Here is a 26,863-nt window from a genome sequence, read left to right on the forward strand (position 1 = left end):
GAACTTATGAAAAAATCATTTGATATGCCCCATTTTTACATATGACTCTTCTACTGTAACACTTTTGTACAAAATATGTTTAACATCTATTGCAGACTGCACTGTAAATTAATGAGTCCAATGAACGAATCTGATATTTATTTTTCAAATGATGATATGTAAATTAAAAGTATTGTCAAAGTTTACATAAACATTTCATAAATCCGAACCAGAACACATCAGAGGTAACATCTATGGTACGATATCAACTATGCGTCTATCCATGCTTATTACAAGATCCTAGAATTATTTGAGCATAGTATTTACAACTGTTCAAAATGCTACCCTATGGGGTACACTGTCCACATTGTGTGTTATTTCCATTTTATATGAATTCCTTTTTAAGGTATGAGTCGTTATCCTATCTGAATTGCATTGGACTTTAATGGCCATTCAATATTTTCATCATTCCTTTCTAAGTCCTGTAGTACATTATTTGTTGTGTTTTACGTCTGGTTGCTGATCGCTAGGAAAACTTCATCTTTCTGGAAAAGAACACAAATTCATCCAAGTACACTGCTGTATGGTAAACAATGAAACTTAGGTTCAAAAATAGATCTTGATGGAATGCGATTTATGGGTTCCTCAAAACTGTATATATAGATGCACCACAGTAAGGTATATAAATCAGTTTAATACGGATAATTAACACATAGATGCATGCAAAGTTTTTGTCCCAAGAAGAATGTATCTACTGAGGAAAATAAGTACTGATGTTGATAAAATGTAAATTGATCTACAATTGGCCATTTGATATGTGACGTTTGACCAAAACAGTCCAGTACAAATTTTCCCCATATTTAGCGGTTAAGTTAACAGGTTTTCTTTCAAAGATGTTGCCAGGAAAAATGAGAAGCAGAAATCTATGAGAAGTAGCTATACATTTAAAATGGTCAAAAATAATTTTGTTTATTTTATGAATAGCTATCTGATAAACCTTACTGAAGCATTTTATGATCAAATAGAATAATTTAAACTGTGTATAACGGCAATGTACATGTATGCATGTGTGGTGTGCTTAATTACAATTCAAATTCAACTGCACAGCTTGTTCATAGAGAACCCAAAAAGAAAGAGAAAGAGAGAAAAAAGAAATTTGTTGAGTTAAAAATGTTTGTATGCTTACCTTGGAGTTGACATTAGAGGCTGTCGTTTTCTCGGATTCTGTTTGCATGGTGTATCATGCAAGGCACGTTTCTTTGATGTTCGTACTCTAGTTTGTTTCGCACAATTAATGTTCTCCTGGAGTAGCTCCTCTGGTATTGATAATAATTGTTCTTTGTCAGATACATGAACATCATCTCCAAAACTGTAATAAACTTCACCGTCTGGACACATGGAAATACAACAGTATCGAAGAAGATCTGGCAAAGCGGCCTCGTGACACCATATAGTCAATAAATAATCTATCTGAACTTGAATAAGGCTTCCTAAATTCCTCAGGGCACTTTCCGGGGGCATCCATGTTTGTGGATGTCGGAATTCTTTCCCAGGCATTTTGATTGTCATTTGCCTTACTTCTTCAAAGGACAATGCAGCTGCATTGTAGGTCTTTGGACAGTACAAATCCTTTAAAAAGGAAATGTATGCATCAATATTTAGCATTATGGATGAAATTGACTCATCTGTCTCATGGATTTCCATGTGAAAGAGTTTGAAAAGCTCAAGACCTTGATTGTCAATGGCTTTCATTAAAATCTTTTCGTGTGAAATTCCATAATGTCGTGGCAAAAAGTCATTTCCTCCCATGCACAAAATGATGGCAATCAGAGCCGCCGAATACTTCTTATTGAAGTATCTTTCAATACTTTCTATGATTTTGGAAATGCTGTACAGCTCAGGCTTTTGTTTCTGTAGCCAAACATAAACAGGGCGTGTAAAGGTTCCAGTTTGGTTTCTTTTCCAGTGGAGACTGATACCAAATAGGTGAATTAGGACTGTGTCGATATCAGCTGATGATACAAAGTTGACAACAGATTCTCCATCAGACAACTCAGCATCAAGCTCCTTCATCCAATCAAGTTGAGCCATTTCTGCTTCCCCCTTTCTCTGCCTGATGTTAGACAGCTTCTCCATACCAACAATTCCTGATTCGGAAGTAAATCGAACTCTCAGTGGTGTTGTGAAAGGACAACATGTGCAGGGGACCTCTTGGCAATGACATGCTGTCAGCAGAGCTTCACTGTCTATATCCAGTATAATATTTTGCTTAAGAAGAAGCTGATCAATGTGATTGCCTAAATAGGAACTTACAAGTTTCTTGCCGGTCGCTGTTCCCACAACAGAGGGCTTGTGAAATGTATCTTCACTGATCACCTCTTTTTCTTCCTTCAAATGTAAGATAGATATTTTTCCTTTAGAATCCCGCATTTTTCTTGTATGTGCTTTTAGTGTGTCTGGTGTGAAGGAATATTTTTCCTCACATATAACAATGTGACGTAAATTTGGAAGGTGTCCTATCAGCTTGTGAAGAATTGCCTTTGATACGTACTCTAAGTACTGGTCTCCAGTCGAAACTGATGTCTTGAACTTCACACCGGCAAATTCTACAACTGAAGCTTTCGTTTGTTCCTTTATGGTCGGTGGAACAGCTTTGAAAGCTGTCAGGATGAACTCATCTAAGTCTGGCAAATCGTCCTTTTGCTCACTTGTAGCTCTGGTATCAGATATTTTCTTCATCAACTCGAGAAGAGCTCTTTTCACACCAGCTGATTTATTTGTGGATGATTTTGTCCCATCTGGCTTAAAGATTGACTGACAAGTATTCATGGAAGAGCTTAGACAGACCACAATCGTTGTCATCTTCTTTACTGTCCTTTTTCTTTTCTCCTCGCTTTTTTCTTTCATGCTCTTACATGATGTATTTTTTGGTACGCCTTTAGTCCTCTTGATTGTTGACCTTTTTGATCTTTTTATTCTGTTAATGAGATGTTTGGGTCCGTTTATCAATTCAATGTTAGGACAATCACTAAGTGTCATACCCAATAGACACTCTCTTGCTGCATATCTGTGAATCATGAATGTTCCTATCTCTTCTGTGGTTGAATCTAACATCTCTTGCTGAACCTCTGGATTCTCCTTGTGATATACATTTCTTAGAATGGGATCAAATCTTGGATGCTATCTCTTCATCTTTTTTCTCATCTTGCTTAATCTTTGAAGAATCCTCTCCTGAGATGACAGACTGGATTACTTTATGGACTTGTCTCTGCTCGTCTACTGTGGACATCCTTATCATTACATTGCTTAGTGTGGCCCCTGGTCGAATACATTTCTTTGCATCTCTGTGGTCAATCTCTCGAGCAGTGTCTAATCCAAACCTGACAATACTACCATTGTGAGAGGTACTGAATAGAGTATGTTTCATTTGTCTGTGAAAGTGACTTGATTTGTAATGGTCTATCAAAAGCCGTGTGCAAAATCCAGCATAACTGGAAGCTCCATTTAAGAATGAGAACGGAAGTGAAGACTTCACACCGGCCAGTAGTAAGTTGTATCCATCTTTTCCTCCTAGTCTTTCAGCAACGGCGATGGCTACAATTTCGTCACAATGCCTCATTATATCAATATGCAGGGAAAATTTTTATTCTCAGTGGATGTTTTCTTAATGAATTCTTTCAACATTTGTCCCCATCTCAATTCAAGCTGGCTGACGGATAACTCCTGATCACACAAATTTTTTTCCAGCTCCTCTGCATGTGAATGTGGTAGCGAGTTGATAAACGTGATGATAACCGAGATATGCAAAGCTGCTGACAATCGCCAAACATTTCGCGTGGCTGTCTCGATGTTCTCGATACTTACCAATTTACTGCAGTCTTTTTCAATATCATCATCTCTCATATATTTCAGTATATGAATGAGGCCTGATGTTTCATAAGCTGATATTAAATTCATGATTTTAGACTTTCTCAAGTGCAGTACTGGAAATTCTGGAAGAAATGTTGCATACGTTTTGTTCCCATCTATAAGCTTAAAAAGATTTCTGGCAATCTTGTAGTCAGGTGCAAACAGAACCTTATCATTTGTTTCACTCAGCTCAGCCTTCTCCAAAAAATCATCGAGAACCACTTTCAATGTGGTTATGTCGTCATCTCTACCACTGGAGGGTGGAGGATGGCGGCATAATAGTGGCGGTGATGGTGTGTTGTTTAGATCCTGATACTCTAGTATGCTACTATCAGTACTGCAGACAACAGTTTCATCTTTGTTTGTCATAAATGGTATCTGTATTTCTTCAAGGAGGGCTTGAACATCTTGGAGAATATCTTTATTAGCACCAACTTTTATCCTAATATTTGAATATTCTTCCTCCTCCTCTTCGTCTTCTTGTCCTCTTTTTTTATTCATTTTATCTTTATACATTGGATGTACATCCTCCTCATCTATATCACTGACATCAATATATGGTAACAAATCACAAGATACGTTTGGATCATCCTGGATGTTTTTCATATCCTCGACTGTATCCCCATTACTGTCAATGGATGTAATGGAGGTAATGGCTCCATTAATGCTCTCCATATCTTCACTGGAGATGTTTAGTGGGAAGTTTTCAGTTCTATCATTATTACTAATTTTATCCATTTTCTCCAAATCATGAATGGCCAAGGATGAAAAGCTTTCATCTAGATCCATGTTTTCTTCCTGAAATTCTGAATTTTCCATCGAAGCCGCTTTGCCTAGAATGTTTGTGAAGGGCTGTAATGTTGTAAGTCTTGTCCATATGTATTTCAGGCCCCATTTGGCTTGCTGCTGAAAACGTTCAAAAGCACACTCTTCATCAGAGGTCATCTTTAGTATAACCCATTCTAGATCTTCTTTTTCCAGCGGTGGTGCTTCCTTGCATGCACAATCTTCTTTTTCTTCACACAGTGGAAGATGCCATGTTAATACATCGTTTCAATCTTTTGGAATGTCTTTGATTGTAATGGGCAGGGTGCATAGTTGATTTATTCTCCTTTCACCAGGTTGTGGGTCAGTTTTCATGGTGAGCTGGACCAGATTGTCCATGAAAAATATAAGATGGCAGTCTCTGAGACAAACCAAATGTTCAGAAGATGAGACATCACTTGCTTTTATATAGCAAAGTGGATATGGTTTCAGATACGTTTTAAAGTGACAAAGTTCTGGATCTGCAGCTTTCTTAAGACGTCTGTCTCCATTTCGTAGACTTTGACTCATATTGGTAGCTGATGTGATGGAAAAAACAGATGTGATGTTATAGCAGTTGATGAACAACTCATCTGTGACAATATATTGTATGAGACCACTGTAACTTCTGTTAAGTATGTTCAGTGATGAATCGAAATGGCAATATAAAGAGGATAGTTTTGATGTGTAGAAATCATCTGATGATCGACGCCTGAGGCTGTCTTTGTTCAGTAGTGTTTGTTCTAATAAACACTGGAATGGTAAAGGAACGTGCAAGCGCCATTCTCTCATTATTTGAAAGTGGTTCATATCTAAGGGATCAGCAAGCCAATGTTTCTCCTCTTTAAAACATTGAAAGCAAAAGGAGTCAAGAATTCTATATTCCTCTGGGAGATCTTGGTCATCCAGACAAGATGAAAGTGACACATAATGGGGTTGGAGTTTTCCAGATTTTAGATGACTTCTTGCAAGAAAACGCTCACCAGGCGGAAGGCAGCCTTTGGGAAAGAAGAGTATGACAGGCACATAAACAATGTGACTTTTCTTCAGAGAGGCACGAACTATCAGAGACATATCATCATACATTTCAACATTATGTTGCAATTCCTGCAATTCGATACCAATGTGTACTCCTGCTTTATGTGCACACACATTTGTGCACTGAAAACAAATAATATTTTGAAACTGAGGAGCAGGTATGTCTCTAAGAGCATTTTCTGTGTCGGTTTCTATTTTCTCAGGTCGATGGATACTTTCAAGATGGATAGTAATTCCATTTATTGCATCAGCAGCAAACTTTCGAGCAACATTCCGCTGACATACCTTCAAGCACAACTGATTCAGTTCTTGTCCTTTTTCTGCCAACTCTTTACATAATCTAAAGAATTCCCATTTACTTTCCTGCTCATCTTCATAGTCTGATGCTTCTTTCTTACAAAAGGAACTATAATGCCATTCGAACAATTGAATTTTATTCCATTCGCTGTCGGTGAACTGTGTTTTATAATCAATAATTAAAGATGGAATCTTCAGCCCTTCAAGTTGTAGCTTATTAATTGTTTCTTCATACAGACCCAAACTTAAAATTTCAACAGACGCTAGTTGTTGATAAAGGTTCCATGTTGATTTATTCCATTTGTTTGAAGATATAGACTGTGTTTGTTTTTCTAAGAGTTCATCACATACCACATTGCAAACCTGGAAGTCATCATAGTGATGGAACATATATCGAAAGAAAGACGACAAAGAAACCAAATTCTTTTCTTCTCTCTGGATTATCCCAGTATCATGTCGCTGTAATTCTTGTACAATATTTTCTTTCTTCACAATTTTTTTCTTGTCATGAATCGAATGGTTAGATTTAAGGAACTTTACAAGATCATCTATGGCTATGAAAGTTCCATCTTCGATTTTATTGAAAGGTAGAGACTCGAGTGATGGTATACAGATGGAAACCTGTTGAAGAATGAAATTATTTAACTATCTGATGTCAACAATTCTGTCAAACTAGATAATAAAATATAAAGTTAGAATTTTGGTACTAGATTTTATGTATTGGAAGATAAAAGATTACAAGTATGATTGATCAGTGATATGAGAGATGGATAGAAATATAAACTACAAACACATATGACCATATATCAATTGCTTCAATTTGTTGCCTGAATACTATTTACACAAGGCTGGTGTCAGTTATGATCCAATGTATGATTAAAGGCTTTATACACTTCCATGATCATTTACAAACATATATGCTAATTACCATAGTCTCTATCTATGCTACTTATAATATACATTAGGCAAAAAAGTACTACTATCTAATGATGATACACTTCTAATTTACCGACATAGACAATGTTATGCCTTAATTACTTCTTGCTGCAATTAGACAAATAAATGACCAACATGAGAATTAAAGCGACATGAACTCTGGGTTTCTTGATTTTGTGGATTTTGGAGATTGAACTTAACTTATTATTATTGAACTGTCAATGAACTTAAACTGGATTGATACATTAATTCTATAAACTTTTGCAAATGACCGTGGTATAAGGCTATTATATTTCTACAATTCCATATATACATATATATATATATATATATATATATATATATATATATATATATATATATATATATATATATATATATATATATATATGTATATGTATATACATATGTATACATATATATACATATATGTATATGTATATATATATGTATATACATATATATATATATATATGTATATGTATATATATATCTATATATATATATACATATATATATATATATATATATATATATATATATATATATATATATATATATATATACATATACATATATATATATATATATATATATATATATATATATATATATATATATATATATATATATATATATATATATATATATATATATATATATATATATATATATATATATATATATATATATATATATATATATATATATATATATATATATATATATATATATATATATATATATATATATAAAGTATCTCAAATGGAAAGAAACTCACAATAGAAAGTTTATGTATGTGATACACTAAGTGATAATACAAATTACTGAATGCAGGTAATATAGAATTCTTACCATTTCTTCCTCTTCAAATTCTTGATGATATTACATACTCCGTGTCTTCAAGATAAAACTGTAAGTATTCTTGTAAAAAGTCACAAAACTATTTAGACAATGTATTTGAAGCATCTGTCAATCAAATACATCACAACAACAGTCAGCTAATCTTATTTTGGTACAAAATATAGACCTACCATTTATTATGCCCAATACAATAAATATAGAAATCCCATATTTAAAGCTAGCTTTCAAACACAGGGAACTGAAATAGGGGCATTATAACTGGACAGTTAGCTGGGAGTCTAAAAGCAATTATATTTGACATGAGTGAAAGTCACACTTGCTGATAACAAGGTGATGACAGATAAAGCAAACACTGGCACGCAAGCAACAGAATCTAGAGATATTCAGACCTGGGGCCTGTCCTAGGAGTATATAGTACTATAGCAAAAGCGATAAGCAGACTGTACATTGCTAAAAATGATACTGAATTCTGATGAGATATATGCTGGTACAGAAAAACGTGTTCTAAGATTTTTTAAATGAATGAGAGGTTATAAACAGAGCAATAGGTCTTTAAATGATTAGGATCAAGTGATGGTTTCTTCAACAGAGGCTTTACAGTTTCAGATTGGATAAATGATGGGAATTCTCCTGTGTAAATTCTCCATAAGTACTGTTAATATTTATAAGTCATGGCTGTATTACAACTGTATGGAGGCAATGGGTTTATTATAACTGTATTGTCAAGCTTATCTCTAAATGGATTAAACTTTGCCAAGGATGAAATTTGCAAATAGGTCTAGAAGGTCTACGGGAGAGAAGGTTGTAGAAAGTTGTGTACACTTATTGCTTGATATAATCCCGAAGTATCCAAAAGCTTCGTCCACAATTTCATTTTAATGCGTATTGTTATTACTGAGCTTCCCAAATTCTAATTTTCTTACATTTTTCATTGGAAACAGGGCATAATTACAAAATGGACTTGCGATTATCAATGTAGAAATGCTTCATTAGCAAGTAATAATATGTCATACCTGTAAACTTCGGACATGTAGTAGCAGCACATATTAATAGTTTTGGGGATCAAAACAATTCATCTAAACTATTATCTTTTAAATAGGGTAATATTATTACAAGCGTTATAATATTAACAAAGTAGTGGTTTTGATATTAACAAAGATGTAAAGCATCATCAGCAAGTAATATCAAATCAAGACAACATCGGTAATGTAGTAATGTTACTATATGAATAAACAACATTAGCTCATATCATTAAACTTCCTTCTGAGAGCAATACTCCTACACCAGGCGCTTCAGAAGACAAAATCAGTGTTCCATTCTCGCCTGTAAATTACAGGGTCATGCACAACATGGATTTTGGGCAAGCTATTATTATCACTATATCAGGTTTGGAGGTCACAAAAACAGTTTTACACTGTTGCATTTGCAATAATATAATAGTACCAACTTGTTCAGTGATTATTGATGTCGTGTCGTTACTACATCAGGTTTTTGGAGATCACAAAATGAATGCTACACTTTTACAATGTAATAGGAAAATATGACTACATGGTTTTGGTGTTTACATACGTAGTATTTAAATTACAGTATGGTTTCGAGATCACAAAATCACTGTTATCTGTGAATAGGACAATGTTTTTATCTTGGTTTAGTGATCAGCATTGTGTTACTGTTGCTACATCAGGTTTTGATGATTGCAAAAAGACTTTTACACTGCGACCTGGAAATACAGTAATGTTACTACATGGGTTTGTGGCTAGCTACAATATATTGTATTGTTACTAAATCTGGTTTTAGTTATAAAAATAAGTTGTACACTGTTATCCGAAAATAGGATAGTTTTATTACATGTATTTGAGGGATAGTTACATAGTATTATCACTAAATCAGGATTTTGGAGATCACAAAATGAATTGTTTGCAGTCACCAGGAAATGTTACTACATGTGTTTGGGGGATAGCTATGTAGTAATGTCACTACATCAGGCTTTATCACCTGGAAATATAATATTATGACTACAAGGGTTTTGAGATCAAGGTAGCAATATTACTACATGGATTTGGTAATAAACAATGTAGTATTTTTACTATATTAGGTTGTGTAGATGTCAAAATCAGTGCCTGGAAATAGGGTAATGTTATTACATGGGTTTTGGGGGATAGCCATGAAGTATTGTTATTTCATGATGTTATGGAGTTGCAAAATCAGTTCCATGAAATAGGGTAATGTAACTACACGGGGTTGGAGGCTAAAGAGAAAGCAATGTCGTATTGTTACTACATCAGGTTTGTGGGTTCATTAAATCAGTGCCTGGAAATAATTGTTATATTACCTAATTGGTTTTGGGGGATAGAGGGATAGATATGCTTTATTTTAGTACATCAGGTTTTGGAGATCACAACATCAGCACATGGAAGTAGGGTAATGTTACTACATATGTTTGGGTATTAACGGTGTAACAGACAACTACCTTTACTACTAATACACGATTCACTTTAAAACGTTTTGTGCTTCTTCTTATTAAACCTGATATTGTGTGTACAAAAGTTTAAAACTCACTTACAGAGGATAAGAAAGAAATTACTTTTATATTCTGGAAGCTCTTATGGATGGATAAAAGAAAGGGCCTGTCAGAGACTGACAAATAAGCCATTGTTCCTACGGACACGTTCGCTGTGAACACAACGCACGCCATTACTGAAAAACTGTGACTGATTGTTCAAATACAGTGCAAATAAAGCATGCACTTAACATACGCACTACTGTTATAAACTGTGAAGAAACTATCAAACTGCTATGAAATAATAATTGTTATCAACTTCAATATGATACGCACGTTAACAATATTTGCAGAAATGCTCAAAGGCAGCTGCTTGTCTTAAGGCGTATTAGTCAAAGATTAGCAACACCAAACAATTTGACACACTAAGATACCTTTATCATTTCCAACTGCAACTTCTGGCCGTTGTCTTGACACTTCTGCAGTGGTAAAAAAACTATTAAATTTGAAGAATTACAAGCGTAGTCTTTGAATTAAGTGCATGGAGATGAGGCAGTGAAGAAAACCTGGTAATAAAGGTAAAATACCAACCATAAAAGCGTGTGGGTATCGATAAATGACTTTAGAAACTTTAAATTCAGAAAAGAATTGTATTCACGTGTTTGAATAACTTACTATGTTTAAAATACACTAAATATACTTTCTGACAATTAAATATACTAGATTATTCAAGAATTAGAAGATATTACACAGATGAAAACTTTCGATAAACCCATTAGATCTGCAGATACTGTATTTATCAACATCCTTCATTTTTAAAAAGAAATACGTAAAAATTTTCACGGGCATCCATGACCTTTGCTACAATAGTAAAAATAGTTGTGAAAGTTATTCCAACATTATTAAGCCAAATTAGATTTAATTGGTATATCAGTAAGTCTCGTATAATATTAGTTTATTACTGATGAGGTTTGTTCTTGGCAAAGATTACATAACTCCTTCTGCTTCTTCAGACTACGAGGAACAAACCAGACAGTATTGCTTGTTAACTAGATCTGTAACATGGATATTCAGAAAAAATGGTCATACCTTTAACCATTTAACAAGAATTTGATCAACGTAGTAGCTTTTATTTTATTCACCGTTCTTATCATGCCAATAGATAACCTGATCCATTAAAATGCTGCATCAATGATACTATTGTAAGAAATAGCAATGATACTTTCTCGGTCTATCGGGTTAAATTAGACAAAGTCGTCAGTATATAATGTCCTATTAACGTAAAACGTTGACTTATTTGGTCTCCATCGTGAAGTGTAGTATATTGCATAGTTCATGGAATACTAGTTTAACTGCTATTCGTAGAACCAATATATACGACACGGCCTTCCTCAAAAAAGATAAATAGCACATTAAGTTTTACAAAGATAGATGGTCTTTAATGAGTTCAGTGATTATGGTTTATTTTGTGGCATTATTCAATTATCAAATCAGATCAATTTTGGTGTGTCTAGCGATCTCAAAAAAATCAATCAGCATCCAGAGGGAGTTTGATTGTACACAATAATGTTAGGTATTTGACCTGACAAGGTTACTTGGATGGATCACTACTAAAGGAAAGTTAAGCTTGTCTTTTTTCTTTTTCTTGATGCTTCAGCACCATATTATTCTTCTTCCAGTTGTCCAAATGCTCAGTTTGCAAATGCTTAACAGTTTTGAGAGCACCACTTTATGCCAAATTCTGTATAAAAATAAAGATAACTAACACTTTCATTTAGGCCGTCTAAGCTATTTTAATTTGAGAGGGTGCATATTGTATGCACTCCTTTTTTTCTCACAATTGAAACTTTGTTTTTGATAACCCTATGTGCTCCATAGAAACACAACATACAAAAATGCATGTCTCTACAAAACGAATATAATCATAATGAACAAACGATTTAAGTAGTCCATAAAATCACAACCTTTCACGCCATCTTCAGTGAAACATTTTAGTAAACTATTCCCGGAATATATATATATATATATATATATATATATATATATATATATATATATATATATATATATATATATATATATATATATATATATATATATATATATATATATATATATATATTGCAACTTCTGTAATGATATATTTTGAATCACCAAAATCATATGTTTGCATTTGCATCCGACAAAATTTTGGAACAAAATATTTTAAAATTAAACAGATTTCTTTGTGTCTTATTTATTCTCGATATGCTCAATATTGACCTAGCAAAAGATAAACATATACCACTTTAGGCAAAGTGTACTCAACAAATAATACAAGATAACATCCGATGGACGTGGTTTGAATTTGCTTCTACAATTCTATATCGATCTGTTGATAGCAGCCGTTAGTTATATGTGCTAAGGGGTATTTGGTAGCAACAATAAACCACTGTTTTCTGTTTGCGCAGTAATATTCTTCATGATACTAGTGATATAGAAATAACAAACGCAACGAAACCCATTTTATTGTTTATCAAACGACTAATGTTTGCGTCAAACATGGAAATTACATTAGCATTAAAATGTCTATTCGATGTTGAACACTGTTTAACAGTAATATAATGCACTGCTTTCTCTAACCATATAATAAATTTGATAGCTTCATGTATAAATAATGTTTAACATTATTAAGGATTTGTAAGCTTAAGAAAGTCTGCCAACTCTGATGAAAATATAACTTTATTGAGCTTTATTATATTAAGTGTTTTCATATGTATCCAAATTTTAGTACAGTTTGAACAAGTTCACAAAAATGGACAAATACATTTTCAGGAGCAGACAATGAAACAAACCGTACGTTATTTACCTTTCATGATTTGCATAAAGTATCTTCATTACATTATTAAACGTCTCATATTCACGTGATTTTGCCTTGGAATTAAATTGTAGATGCACATATTATATTGTTTCTTGTCTTTTTTATTCGTATCCTAACATATTTATTAGCAGTAGAAATATTCTTGGCATTAACAACAGCAAACAAAGGAAGTCAAAAAAATGGCTATCCCAGGAATAATAACAAATTCGCAGTAATTTCTATTATAGCGTAATTTGCGTGACTATGGTAATAGATCATTAGGATATCAAGTTTTTGTTAGTAAAGTTATAAACAGTGCCGAACATTGAATCTAAGTTTATGTGATAATTAGGTCAGTCGCTTAGGAAAAATGAACGTCTTAATTTCCTTTGTTTTCTTTATCTGCATAACTTCGACTCAGTACGATAGTCGTTGCAATGTTAGTTTACCACAACAGTAATTGCAATGATTGTATATGAAAGCATAAAATTAAATAAAACTTATGCGACACGAAGGGAAGCTTTTGAGATTACCGACCTATCGTCATCTAGATTCCTGGTCCTGCCGTTTCAGGATTGTAATGCGTGAATCAAAGAGAAATATTCTCTATAAATTATCCACATGTATTTCATCAAATTTAAATCATGATTCTTAATTATTATGATTTTCACGATATTTTAAATATTACTACATTCTTCATTTTATGGACATTAAAGTGACAGAACATCATTTTCAATTATTTTGGATGCAATATTCTTTCTGGGCCTAATGTTTCACTTGTCTATAAACGTTTTGATGCTTCAGATATTTTACAAACGATTATTCTTAAACAAAAATTTGTCTCTAAGAACAGACAACACACTACGCTCAATGTGTTTAGCACGACGGATCTTTATGATTCCTTTACTTTGTATGTTTATTTTAGTTTGGTCAATGACATTGCTTTGTACAACAACAACGAAAACATTATAAAGCTAAGCAGGAGCCATAATCACGAAGAGAAATTGCACCGTACCACAAGCTCTTGAGGCCTTATGGGGAATTTAACAAAGTTATTTTAGTTATTAGCACTTGGACAATGCGAAATGCCTTCAAAGTGAAACAACCTTTGAGATACAGTATATGCATTACCTCCTTCTACTGTGAAGGTCGTACAGTAGTCAGATAGATTTAAGGTTTCCACACAATTCAGGGCCGGAGTCTCAGCGCAAGCAGAATAAGTACCAATTTCGTTTTCAGGAGGTAGCTTTAAGACATTTTTTTCCTGCAAAATAAAATATTTACTAAGACTTCGTTTTCTTATTGTTGCTTATGTGCAAATTTTCAATTTTACACATCTTGATATCAGCATTATAGTAATTGAAAATGGAATGTACATTTTAACATGTACACATTCTTTCTGGGAAAATTGCACGCTCAGTACTACTATGAGACTGCATCATTTCTTTTTCTTGCTTCTCCTTTAAATCTTTATTTCTTTTCAGTCTCTAGCTCTTTTATACACTGATACGATCCATAGTCGAACATACAATCAGTATGGATGTCTGTTTATGTGTTTGTTTGTTGTAAATTCAAGATCAGTTATAGATTATTGTACGCGAGACAAATTAGGCATCTAATCATCAACACTATCTGTCTTGAACATATTAATTTGAATGTAAATAACAGGAGATGCATGCGTCACTTATGTTCAAGGTACATTATAACCTAATAATTCATATGCCTCTACTTATCTACACGTGGATTGATAACTTAGTAGTTTTACCTTGCGAATTCGAAGGATACTAAGTATCTGAAAATCTGAAGATCATTTAAGTTAAATCTGCTGATTACAATTAAAATCATCTCTAAAGCTTTCAACGTTCGAGTAAGGACATTTATGGGAGAAATGATTGGGTCCACATGTTTCCGCAAGATGATTTTGCGTGTATCCCGCTGTTATGGGCCAATAATTCAATATAGTTCAATTTTGGATCTAATGACCTGAAAATCCTATCACCATGGTTTCGCACAAGCTTCGCGAGGAACGATTCTCTCTCTCTCTCTCTCTCTAAATTGAACCTATTGTCTATTTGTGCAGTAACTATTCTTTATGGATGTGTTCGTTTCTAGACGACAGCTTTTCTTCCTTTCTCTGAATTTCTTCCTTGACATATCGCCCTGAAAGTTGAGTATTTATTTATATTCTCCTTTGGTATTCCAAATTTGTTGTTACCTTTATATTTGTTACGCCACAGTTATACTGGACAATTCCATCTGCAATGAATTACACAGTCATTTTTAATCGGAAACAAAATCTGGATAGCGCTCCGATTTTAATATGCTTCGTCGGACTAGAATTTATGTTCAGGGCTGTGGAAAAAATTATCAGGCGCTGTTTTTCGGTTGTAAGTAAAGTTAAGCTGACATAGTTGTTCGTTTGGTTGGTATCAACGATTATAAGCAGGATGGTTCGACTTCACCATTGGAAGTTGCTTAAAATATTTCAGATAAGCATCTTTCTTGCAGCGTAAGTACGAGGTCAGAAAGATAGTCATCTGTGCCCTGTTGCCGCATTTTAAGGCAGCGCAGCAAGCTAAGTGACACACGTATAACGTCGTCTGAGGAGTCGAGAATTTGCAACCAACTTTTAGTGGGGAAGGCATTCATTTGTCGAACAGAGGTCGATACCATTAATACAAATCGCTCAAAGTTGTTATTACTGAGGCTGAGAAACATTAGACCGACCAACACAATAACAACAGTAAAGGTATATATGAATATATTTTCATAGTTTCATGCATTATTTCATTTCAGCATCAAAAAAATCATTCTTCCCTGTTTCCTTGGCACACAGTTAAGACATTTCCAGCTATTGTTGCATTATCTGTATCACTGGGTTCTGCTTCCACTAGTTGCTTCAACATTACTGGACTGTGTTTCTTTTTCTCTCTATTGCTTTCATTATTGGCGTAATTAGGTTCGGAACCTCACTACAGTGACATACGATTTTCAGATTAGTCAAATATGGCCTGTTTTCCACCAACTACTTCTATTCCATCGGACTCTGTGTTTACCTGCTTTTTCCGTATCACAGGCATATAATGTGTATTTTGTTTTCATGGTTGGCGTAGTTGAGTTACAAACCTCACTTCAGTAACCCATGATTGGTCAAATACGATTCATGATTACACCATTGGTTCCATACCGCTGCACCGTGATTTTACCAGCTACCTGCTTGTTCCGCACCACTGGCCCATAATTGTTTTTTGTGTACTTTGTTCATGACTGGCGTAATTGTGTATTTGACCACTTGTTTATATATATATATATATATATATATATATATATATATATATATATATATATATATATATATATATATATATATATACACACACACAGAGACAGAGAGACAGACAGAGATAACATATAACATCAACCAAACAAGCGTTCTTTCCAAATTTCTAAATATCTTATTGTCACATACATTCTCAACTTCGAATTCAAGAATACATGTACGACGAAATGATATATATTTGATTCGTGCAACCCGTATATGTGCCTTGTTTTATGTTTTTATAAATCGCAAAAACCAATAAAAAGTGATTAAATAACATGCATTTTCGATTACGCTACAATATATGTTTGACCATTTAAACTGCCTGAACTGAAACGGATGTTCAGATCATAAGTAAAGTGTCATTTCATGAAAAAAAGTTAATCCACGAATATGCGATGTACAAATACTAGACTAATGTTCCCTCTCTGGTAATACAGACTATAACCTCTGTAGCTCCGAACAAGTATGTTTCAATGATGATTTATGCAATATATGTACAGTTTCGATTCGTTACAATAAACGATTGTCGAGATATTTCAGTTTTAATAAACATATCAGCATATCCCCTTGGTGATATACAACATCGGTTGTTCCGTTTCTCGAGTCCTAGTGTCGACAACAATGGATCTCAGCATTGAGAATCATCATTATTCTGCTGCGGTGGAGTATGAAATTTTGTATATATTATTTTCTGACTGCATCAAAGGAAGGAGGCGTTTAGTTGGTAAATGTAATAGTAGGAGTACGTCCTTTCCCTCTTGACATCACGTAAAATAAGATACGACTGGTAAAATTTGTATCCACCTAACGTCAAAATAAATGCGTTGTGTGTCAGTGGTTGAGAGAGACAGAGAGAGAGAGAGAGAGGCCACCCTAAGAATGTGATTACGACGCTGTGGACATATCAATATGCACTTGTATTTTCAAAAGACACACAATTACCCCCAAAGAACTATATAAACAGTATCATTAATGATTGCAACCGCATTTGAGAAAGAATCGGTAAAATATGATTTATTGTGTCATCATCTTCCCCTTTCTTCCACTACTATATTCATTGTTGTTCTTTGGCTTGTCAAGAACGAACTTTGTATTCATTATGATGATGATGATCGTGATCATCATCATCATCATCAACATCATCATCATCATCATCATGAATGCAAGAGACTGCTACATATTTTTCGCGTACCCGTTTCTTGTATGTTTTTATCATTTGTTTCGTTAAATGTACTGTCTTCAAATATTGTTGCCATTGACTTTATCCACTTATGATGTTTCCGGATATAGATTTATCGACCATTTTACCGCAATTTTGTATCATTTTTTTCATGTTTCATGAGCGACGGTGACCTTTACCTGACATGTGACAGTGATCTCGTACTCTCATTTCCATGACATACAGGAAAGATAGAGAACTGGTTGTTCATGCCACAGTTCTTGTAACCCAGTAGTTAATCATAAAGTCATCAACCGACCGTTGATTGAACCTCCGTTCTCTTTCATATAAATTTGAACAAATTCATACTAATGTTATATGACGCTTAATTCCAATGACCCAAAATCGTCTCTGCCTTGTCTCAGCTTTGTCATTTACCACTACTTAACCCAACGTTAACCTCACCATCTCTATGTCTCTAACCGTTATCCTAGCTGGTCCTAATTAAAAACCAACCAAGCCCTCAAACCAGAGCATATTTCATCCTCCGCAGGTAGAGATTTATTGCGATCCTAGCCCGTCAACGTTAGTTGTTACTTTTCAAGCTGACCACTACAAAATGTGCTGAGAGAACATGTACATTTTTACACAGTTACAGTGAACAACCTGATTCCTCGTGAGCAGAACAATAAACAGGGGAAAAGAAAGTTTATAAATCTTGGGGCTGGACAGACACTTTTTTAAATACACTGTGAGAAATTATATGCAAAGCTTCGTTTATACAATGATCATCAATTGATTATCCTTGTGAAAGTTGGCATATACTTCTAAACCTTTATCCATTAAAGGATGCTCAAATGTACTGTCAGTTGCTTTACCTTGACTACTTGCACCGTCAAATATCGATCGAAAGCTCAATTGATTGAAAATATTGACTATGCGATCATTTAGGGTGGGTTTGATACAAGGAGTATCCTTTGTCTCTTACAAATAGTTTGTTTTTGGACGTCTCTTAATAAATTCCAATAGTGTATCTATTCTCTCCCCATCTCAGCTTTCGTGATCTTCCGTTTCTCTTTTCTTTCTAACTTCTATAGCGTTAAGTTGAATCCAGTTTGAGAGTTCTGTCTCTAATGTCCCAGCCTGAGACTCCGTTAACCGTGATTATTTATGTGTGAATTCTTTTTCGCCAACTGACCCTTGTTAGTGGCCTCCTACAATAACGACAGATTTACATGACCCTCCTACCTGCCTTCTCCAACTGCGAAATTTCATATTGCTTCATCTAGCATTTTCTTCCAACTCAACTTATTTATAACCTATAAATAAAAACTATAGATCGTTTGAAGTCAACAGTTGCCGGTGTAGACGTTTCAATTTCCAACAGAGAACGAATTATGATTTTTAATTAGTATTAACATATCCCTACTAAACACAGAGATTGTTACAGATTGTACATTTAAATACCTACCGTAAGAAAAGTAAATTGAACGAAACTATGGACACTAAAAATATAATGTCCCTTGATATTTATGTGATGTATTGCATCGCTCGAAGAAATGGTCAATTGCAGGGCATTGTATAATTCAGTCTATTATCTTTTAAACCGAAAATCCATAATAACACGATGTGCAAATGTATTTGTAACAAAGAGAGTGACTAAATGTCACTACTCCATGTTCCGCTTGACTATTTCAAAACCAGAAGAGTTCCGTCAACTGAACAACGATATCTTTATATATATATATATATATATATATATATATATATATATATATATATATATATATATATATATATATATATATATATATATATCAGGAAACCGTCATTATTCCCACAAAACTCTTCCGCTGCATCTTCTGAAATAATTAGGATTACTGCCTTTGTCACGATGAACGATGTTATTGGTTCATGTTCATGAAACGAGCATTTAAAGTTGTTTCCAAGTACGCGCATAAAATGTGTGTAGTGATTAAACTGTCGCTTAAATTAATATAGTGTTTAGTATATCTTAAGAGGCAGTACTCGTGTATTTATGTTGTCTGAAATCAGAAAAGGGATTCCTGTGGTTATATCCCAACCCTTCGACAATTTCAATCAAAGTTGTTACCAACATAATTATATTTACCCCTGCATAGCACCATGAATATCTATAGTAATTTGTCTTAGGCTTCCATTTCAGGTCAACTACAATTAACAATGATGCACTATCATCGTCATTAATATGAATTAGAGACCTATACTATTAAACCTACAAACATTTTCAGCATAGGAGTTCCCACCTTGACACCCGAAGGCTGCATGATGCCTAAAATATGATTATTTGTAACATGAAATGTATCCATGTTACCCCAAATCCTTGTAATTTCTGTTCATATATTTATCAAATAAATGGGGAAAAAATTAGATATATTTTGCAACAGCCAAGCAGAAAATGTTTTATTCCTCTTACGCAGTTATTCCATTGTGACATGTGCCAAAATTGTAAGCCAAGGTTAGGACAACTAAGCAACATGACAATGTTCTTCAGAAACTAATGAAAGAAAATTTCCGTGACTTGATCCTCCGTATGTTTGAAATAAAACATCCTGCAACTGTAATAAGTATTAATGTTCAATGATTAAACTTAGGATAAGTGGAAGTCCGTTCCCCCTTTGAACTTCATACAAGATTTATAAAGGATGAAACCTACCAAGACATAAAATACTCTTGTCAATACAATGGGAACCTAATTTTAATTCTCTGATTATTTTTAATTTGATTCTATAAAACCGTAAGTTCATTTTTTTATTACATTTAAGTAACGCAATTCCTGAAAAGCACTTAGCTTAATTTCGCTACGTCTTGATGTTCGTACCTGTTGGTCAGTGGGTTCATTAAGGAATATAGATAAATGATGCAAAACTAAGCACAGGAGAGATACTGGAGATAACAAAGACCAGAGCACAATAAAATAAATTGAGCAAGGATGACTAGCATTGATAATTATGAGTCATATAATAATATTCGAGAGTTTATTTTCCTCGATAAACCGCTGCAAAATGATAATTTCATCGTGATGATATATTGACTATAATACTTCGAGTCCTCATGCTTTAGCATGTGTGTTTGAGACAACAATATATAGAAACATAGATACCAAACTTATCTAATCTTAGTGTTTCTTACTTGAAAATGATCGCAGCATCTTCATCATAGTATGTAGTTAGGACAGGTTCAGTAGTAAATGATCTGTTTTGGACAGATGTGAGTTGTACCCGTTCAACGCAGATTAACACTGGATTTCAGCAAGCGATGCTGGTCAATCATCAATGTGTTGCAACGAATGTATCTTCCTAATACATCAATTATGCAAACAGAGTTTGTCATTGAAAACAAATACCCATAACTAAAATAAATGTTTGATTGTAGAATTCATAGATAAAGGATTCGTTCATTATACTTACTATTATAGAAGTACCAGACTGGTTTCGCCAATCCACATATGCTGCAGGTCTGCCACATTCTTTTGTTTCGAGACAGGCAATCAAAAATTTGTCCGTTTTCTTGATCTTCGGTTTGCATTCCTTTTTTGGTGCAACTGGTAATTTGTAAAATAAATTATTTTGGTTGCAAAAGCTTAATGTTGATGCAGGTAAGATTGTGTTAAACAAACATGTCTGCTTCAAATATAGTTTTACTGTTCACCGCTCTATTTCATAACGAAAATGTTTTTCATTCGTATATTTTCGGTATTATTTTAAACAAATTTACAAAATTTTAGTGAGTGGCATTGCTGGAATATGTATTGTTATGTCAGTTGCTAAAAGCAAAATAGATCTGTTTCAAACTTAAATACACCTTCAACTGAAGATCACATACAGATATCCGTCTCAGACAGAACCTCCATATATAAACCCATATAGATATTCTCGTGACATCCAGCACCGTTTCCCATTTCATACTAACACACACGTATTGAACACATTAATATTATTCAATTAATCAAATTTGTAAGTCCAGTGGAAGAACTACTTAATGTCTCGATGGTATTATTTCTCAGCTAATCTAATAAGAAATAGCAGAAACACGGTAAATTAACACAAATCAGAACAATATTTTCTAATCGTGTCTAGGCCAATCTGTAAACAGAGAAAACTGCTTACACTGTAAATAATGGCACACACTTTTTTGTTCAACTCAATAGATGTTAGGGAAGTGATAGTATTGTTTCCTGATTTAAACAAGTCATCAGTTGCGGCATCAAGAGATAGTGCATATTTGTTAACAGCATTTGAGACGTAATTAATATCAAGACAGTCATGATGCTTACAGAAATATCAGTCACATGTGTGCAACAATGGGGTGGATAGCAAATAGAAAATAAGAAACTCATTGAAGGGAAATAATAGCCAACCGAACACTATCGACTTACTACACAAGAAATTAAAAAAGAGATTTATGTCATATATATTCCTTTGGGCTGCTTCAGATACATATTTGGGGTCGCAACATACATATTTCTAAGTTAAATGCATTATTTTAATATAGCTATGGTTGTACCCTGAGATATGTAGTAAAATATAATAATGTCTCGTATGTTGTCCTGCCACGTGTTGAACTGGAAGACGACAGGCACTGCCTTCCCGTGGATTAACTTGTAAAGCTTTCCAATAATATGTACGTTTTTCCTGTATGGCAGTGATAAAACAAATCGTGTCATGATTTTGCCCTCGAGACTAATCTTATGGTTGTTAAATTTATGATATTGTCTGTTATGGTTCAATATTTGCATGTTACTGCATAAATCTTGCCACTGAGTTAACCAGGAGGTTTGGCAACGTTGTAATGCTCAGGACATTTGTTACTTAGCTTATACAACTATATTTAGGATCAGTTATTTCTTCGAGGAATTTCTTTTGAGAAATGTATGAAACAGATTGAATGCTGGAAATACCAAAGTGCGTTTATCATCATACCAGCGTAAGTAGTTATATACCAGAACAAAACAAACAATTATGATTACATACCCATTACTTCTATATGCACTTGGGATTTCACGATCGAGTTATTCATTTTGTAACTAAGGATATAGTTCCCTTCGTGCAAAGGTTGAATATTTCGTATCCATAGGGTTCCATTTGCGTCTTGATGTAACGTTTCATTGTATTCTGGTAGAATTATAGGATTTTGGGTAGACTCCCAAGTGGCAATCAGCGTTTGTCCGATGCCATTTAAGTAAAGGTTCACTGGTCCGGTGTCGTTAAATGTAGTGTTTACAAAGAGCTGAATGGAACTCCCTTGGCAACAGGATATAGAAACGTTTTCTGTACCTGAAACTGAAAGGGATAATCATACATCCCATATTTAAAATTAGCCTGTTATACACCATCTAAAGTACATCTACTACTAATAAAAATAGCAATTACTGTAATTTACATACATGTATGAAAATATGGTACAACTAAACAAAACAACAATTTAGCACCAATACATGGAATATTTCTTTAAAATATTTTGATATATACAGGGAAATTACGTAAGAGATTAATACTGCTTGTTCTCTGCGCAAAGGTATGTAACTTAATTTAGTTTGCATTACTGTAAATATTCGAAGTCAAATAAGCATTTCTCAAATTATTATATATGTGACACTAAAGAAGAAAGTTAAAATCGTTTTTTCTACCAGCAGAAACGGACACAATCTCTCAACATAGGAGTATTTTGAAGTCTACTTATGTTTGCCTTTATAAGGAACGGTCAATTCTATACATACACAGTAAACGAACAATAGGTATGAATAATTCGAACAATCTATACTGACTAATAAAGTCTTTTCTGGTTTCCTTGATTAACCGTCATGTACCCACCGATTGTAAGCGTACATTTAGTTATTGCTGAAGAATATCTTTAAATCGTTGTTTAAATATAATGATCGTTTTTCCTAATGTTCCTCACTTTGTTTTTAAATATGACATTTTTAACCTGATTCTCTACCTTCACAGTGCTCGCTCGAAGTCAACTGGATTGTAACCTTGTTTTGGAAGATCTATCATTAGTCATCTTTAGTAATTTGAACCACTACATACGTATTATATTATATCTTGCAAATTGTATTGCCATTCTACCATATTGAGTTGCAGAAAAAAAACATCTGTACTGTATTTCTTAATGTCAGTAACATATTAACAAAACGACGGATCTGCATTCCATTTCATTTGCTTTGTCAAAACGTCCAAACGTCTTCCTTATAACACAAAATTGGTGCTATACAAATTATTCGGACAGCTTACAAAAAATGGTTTAAAATTACCTTCAGTCCATAAATAGCTTTCTATTCTTGTGCAGCGAAAGGTTTTAGACACATATCCTTTACGATGTCTGTTTTTTATATAATGGATACTGTGTACTTATATGATGGCGCCTATATAGGGGTTATCAACAAATGCCCAATCGTCAGAACCTGTCTATATCATCTATTCTAAAACCTACGATATTAATCATCTCGATGCTTTTCTTTTAGATTTCAGTTGTCGCACTAATCTTTTAATTCCCTTAACATTCTCTGCCCTTTGAAGAAAGATTCCGGCAAAAGCAACGAAAAATACATAAAATAGTGTACATAACTGAGGACATTCTAATGTTATTCCGGTTAGAAATATGTGACTTTAACCTGTTATTTGGATACATAACTCTATAATTTGTAAATTCCCTTTCAATTACGTTAAATAAGTCTTCTTCTGCACTCAACAACCAGTATTCATGTAACATACAACACCGAAAATTAATTCATGCTAAAGGTTTGCAACATTACCTGAAACTGTCAACCAAGCAATATATTCGTATTCACTTTCAAGTTGATAAATGTTTAAGTTACGCGTAAAGTGTTATTTCCATACATAGCAATGCTAACGTCTGACCTAATTCCTTCATTTCTGACAAACTTATGAAACAAATAACACTATTTATATCCATTGTATTACAATCCTAAATCACAAACTAATATGTCAAAGTCACATAAATCAAACCAAACCAGTGCAATCCTAATTAGACTGTTATCCAGACAATTTTCTTTTAAAACAAATTCCCGATTAGGAACTTAATTTCAATATTATTCTATGCACCATGCATCAAGTGCAGAAATTGGCCACATCAAGATCCCGCCTTAGCGTTTATATGTATAATGCTCTGCAGTACATTCTTGAACATGTATTTAGTTCTATTTTTAAAAAGAACGCTCCGTTACCATCCCTCGAGACCTGGATGAAGAAGGGATAAAAACATTGTATATTATGGAAAGTCTTCAGGAACACTGATATGATGTTCATCTAGTTCTCGAACGTCACGATATTCTTTGTCAGTTCCAGTTCATTCTTTTTCTTTCCCTCCTCGTTATTTGCTTCTTGCCTTTTTGGGTAGTTGCGGTACTTTTTCATAATCGTTTCCTTTATCTTTGAAAAGAGAAAATTTAACACTTACAAGTCACGGATTCCGCTTCGAACGTGGACAGTGCTGTCTCTATTTTCTATTCATGCAAATCAAAGTCTGTCGTATATAAATTTTTAAAGGCGTTTCTCTTTGGTGCTCATGTAACTCCTGGATTACGTAACAGATCATAACCATTTGTCTTTAAAACTAAACATCAACAGGTACATGTAGTAACAGTACATACCTGAAGAAGATCCGGAATGTAAAGCTATCAGTAAGATCAAACCACAATGTAGCGTGTCGAACATCTTTATTTATCTATAATGCAAGAAAATATTACATGATGTATGGATATCCACGGACCACATTCCAGAACATTTTAGGATTTATTTACATGTCTAAGAGCACGTATTCTAGTGCAGCCTAAATTTAACTATTATCATTCACACATTAAAAATGAATATAAAAATTTTATTTACTTGATTATCTATTAAGACCAGGAACTAGGTCAGTAAAAGATACAAAGTTCGGTGTTTGCGACTAAACAATCAGGTTAAACTAATTTCTAGAAAATATCAAATTCCTAGTGAACGAAATTACATTACTTTGACATGTAATGAAATTAAAAACTAAAAATATTTTAAAACTTACAAACAATTGAATTAAATCAAATATACATAACAATATATATATATATATATATATATATATATATATATATATATATATATATATATATATATATATGAGTGTGTGTGTGTGTGTGTGTGTGTGAAACAGATAAATTGAATGATAGATTTTGTGAGTTTAAATAATTATTAATTTCAATTTATCTCCTTTCAATGACGTCACTAGAATGCAGATCAACTATATATCTTTGGTATCATTCAGCCTTCGGAACTTGTACTGTACCAAACTTTTCTCATTATCAGTACTAGGGTGTGTACCTCTTTGTTCTGTTGTTGATGTTATTGCTATTTCCGGTTGTTGTTATTTTTGTAACAAAATTATACTTTCCCAGAAAAAGTCTTATATGTTAATTTTGTGATATCCATCTTTATACAAGTTCATGAATTGTTACATCATAGTTGTGAGAAATATTTCCTGCTTTAAAATGTTTTATATTACAATAACCTTTGTTTTTCTTTTAAACTTTTGGAATAGCTGACGCTGTAATGTTACGGTAATTATGATTTGGCTTCCAAATGTGAATGCCGCATTTTATTATGCTGCTTCTGGGAAGATACCATCAGCTAATGTTCTTTCCAGACTCACGTGACAAGTGACGCAGAGCATAATGAACCTCTTAGCTGCAATAAACATTTCTATATACATGACTGATGAAAACTAAAACTCAAAGATCATTTTAGGCATCCAAGATATCCACTTATCGCCAGATATTTTTGCAAACATACGTTATATAATTTGATAGCACGTACTGAGTATATCCCATATGTGCACATCCAGCATGCTCATCTGAATAGCATACACACAGGAAATTAAAGAACAACATGAGACAAACGATTTAAATCAATGCATTCATTCGGTTGTGTACATCATTTATAGTGTCTGAAAATGTTAGACATTTCTGGAAATAAATTGTTATTCCTGTCATCTTTCGGAATTACATATGTGTTAATTATTATAATTTAGCTTTTTTAAATTACCGCCATTATTAGTATAGTACATACTTGGTGTCCAAAGTTGTCAATTCCCATACATGTAAAAATTGATGTTTATTATAGGTATCTGATCACTAATTGTTTTACAGCAAGAGAACCAGTCGACTGGTCTACGAATAAACTT

At 33.5% G+C, this 26,863-nt stretch overlaps 2 protein-coding genes across 2 annotated transcripts in view; both read right to left on the bottom strand.

Moving 5' to 3' along the window:
- Positions 1–21,204, bottom strand: part of LOC149793217 (uncharacterized) — a 44,720-nt gene extending 23,516 nt beyond the window's left edge. Inside the window, exons 1-3 of the mRNA XM_089967180.1 lie at positions 21,097–21,204; positions 14,298–14,430; positions 10,762–10,806 (exon numbers count right to left, since the gene is read on the bottom strand). The gene's annotated coding sequence lies outside the window, so the exon portion shown is untranslated. The remainder of the gene's footprint in view (positions 1–10,761; positions 10,807–14,297; positions 14,431–21,096) is intronic.
- Positions 239–2,546, bottom strand: LOC149793218 (uncharacterized). The gene is made up of 2 exons (XM_089966325.1): positions 1,166–2,546; positions 239–524 (listed from the first exon to the last, which is right to left on the bottom strand). Exons 1-2 carry the CDS (start codon positions 2,407–2,409, stop codon positions 506–508), a joined length of 1,263 nt encoding a protein of 420 aa, XP_089822451.1. The 5' UTR covers positions 2,410–2,546; the 3' UTR covers positions 239–505.
- Positions 21,205–26,863: the final 5,659 nt, after the last annotated feature.

The sequence above is a fragment of the Sinohyriopsis cumingii genome, chromosome 8, assembly GCF_028554795.1.
Source record: "Sinohyriopsis cumingii isolate HCF-2022 chromosome 8, ASM2855479v2, whole genome shotgun sequence".
Classification (NCBI taxonomy): Eukaryota; Metazoa; Mollusca; class Bivalvia; order Unionida; family Unionidae; genus Sinohyriopsis; species Sinohyriopsis cumingii.

Excerpts from the sequence above, each read along its gene's own strand:
- LOC149793218 (XM_089966325.1), bottom strand. The coding sequence starts at position 2,409 with ATGCGGGATTCTAAAGGAAAAATATCTATCTTACATTTGAAGGAAGAA.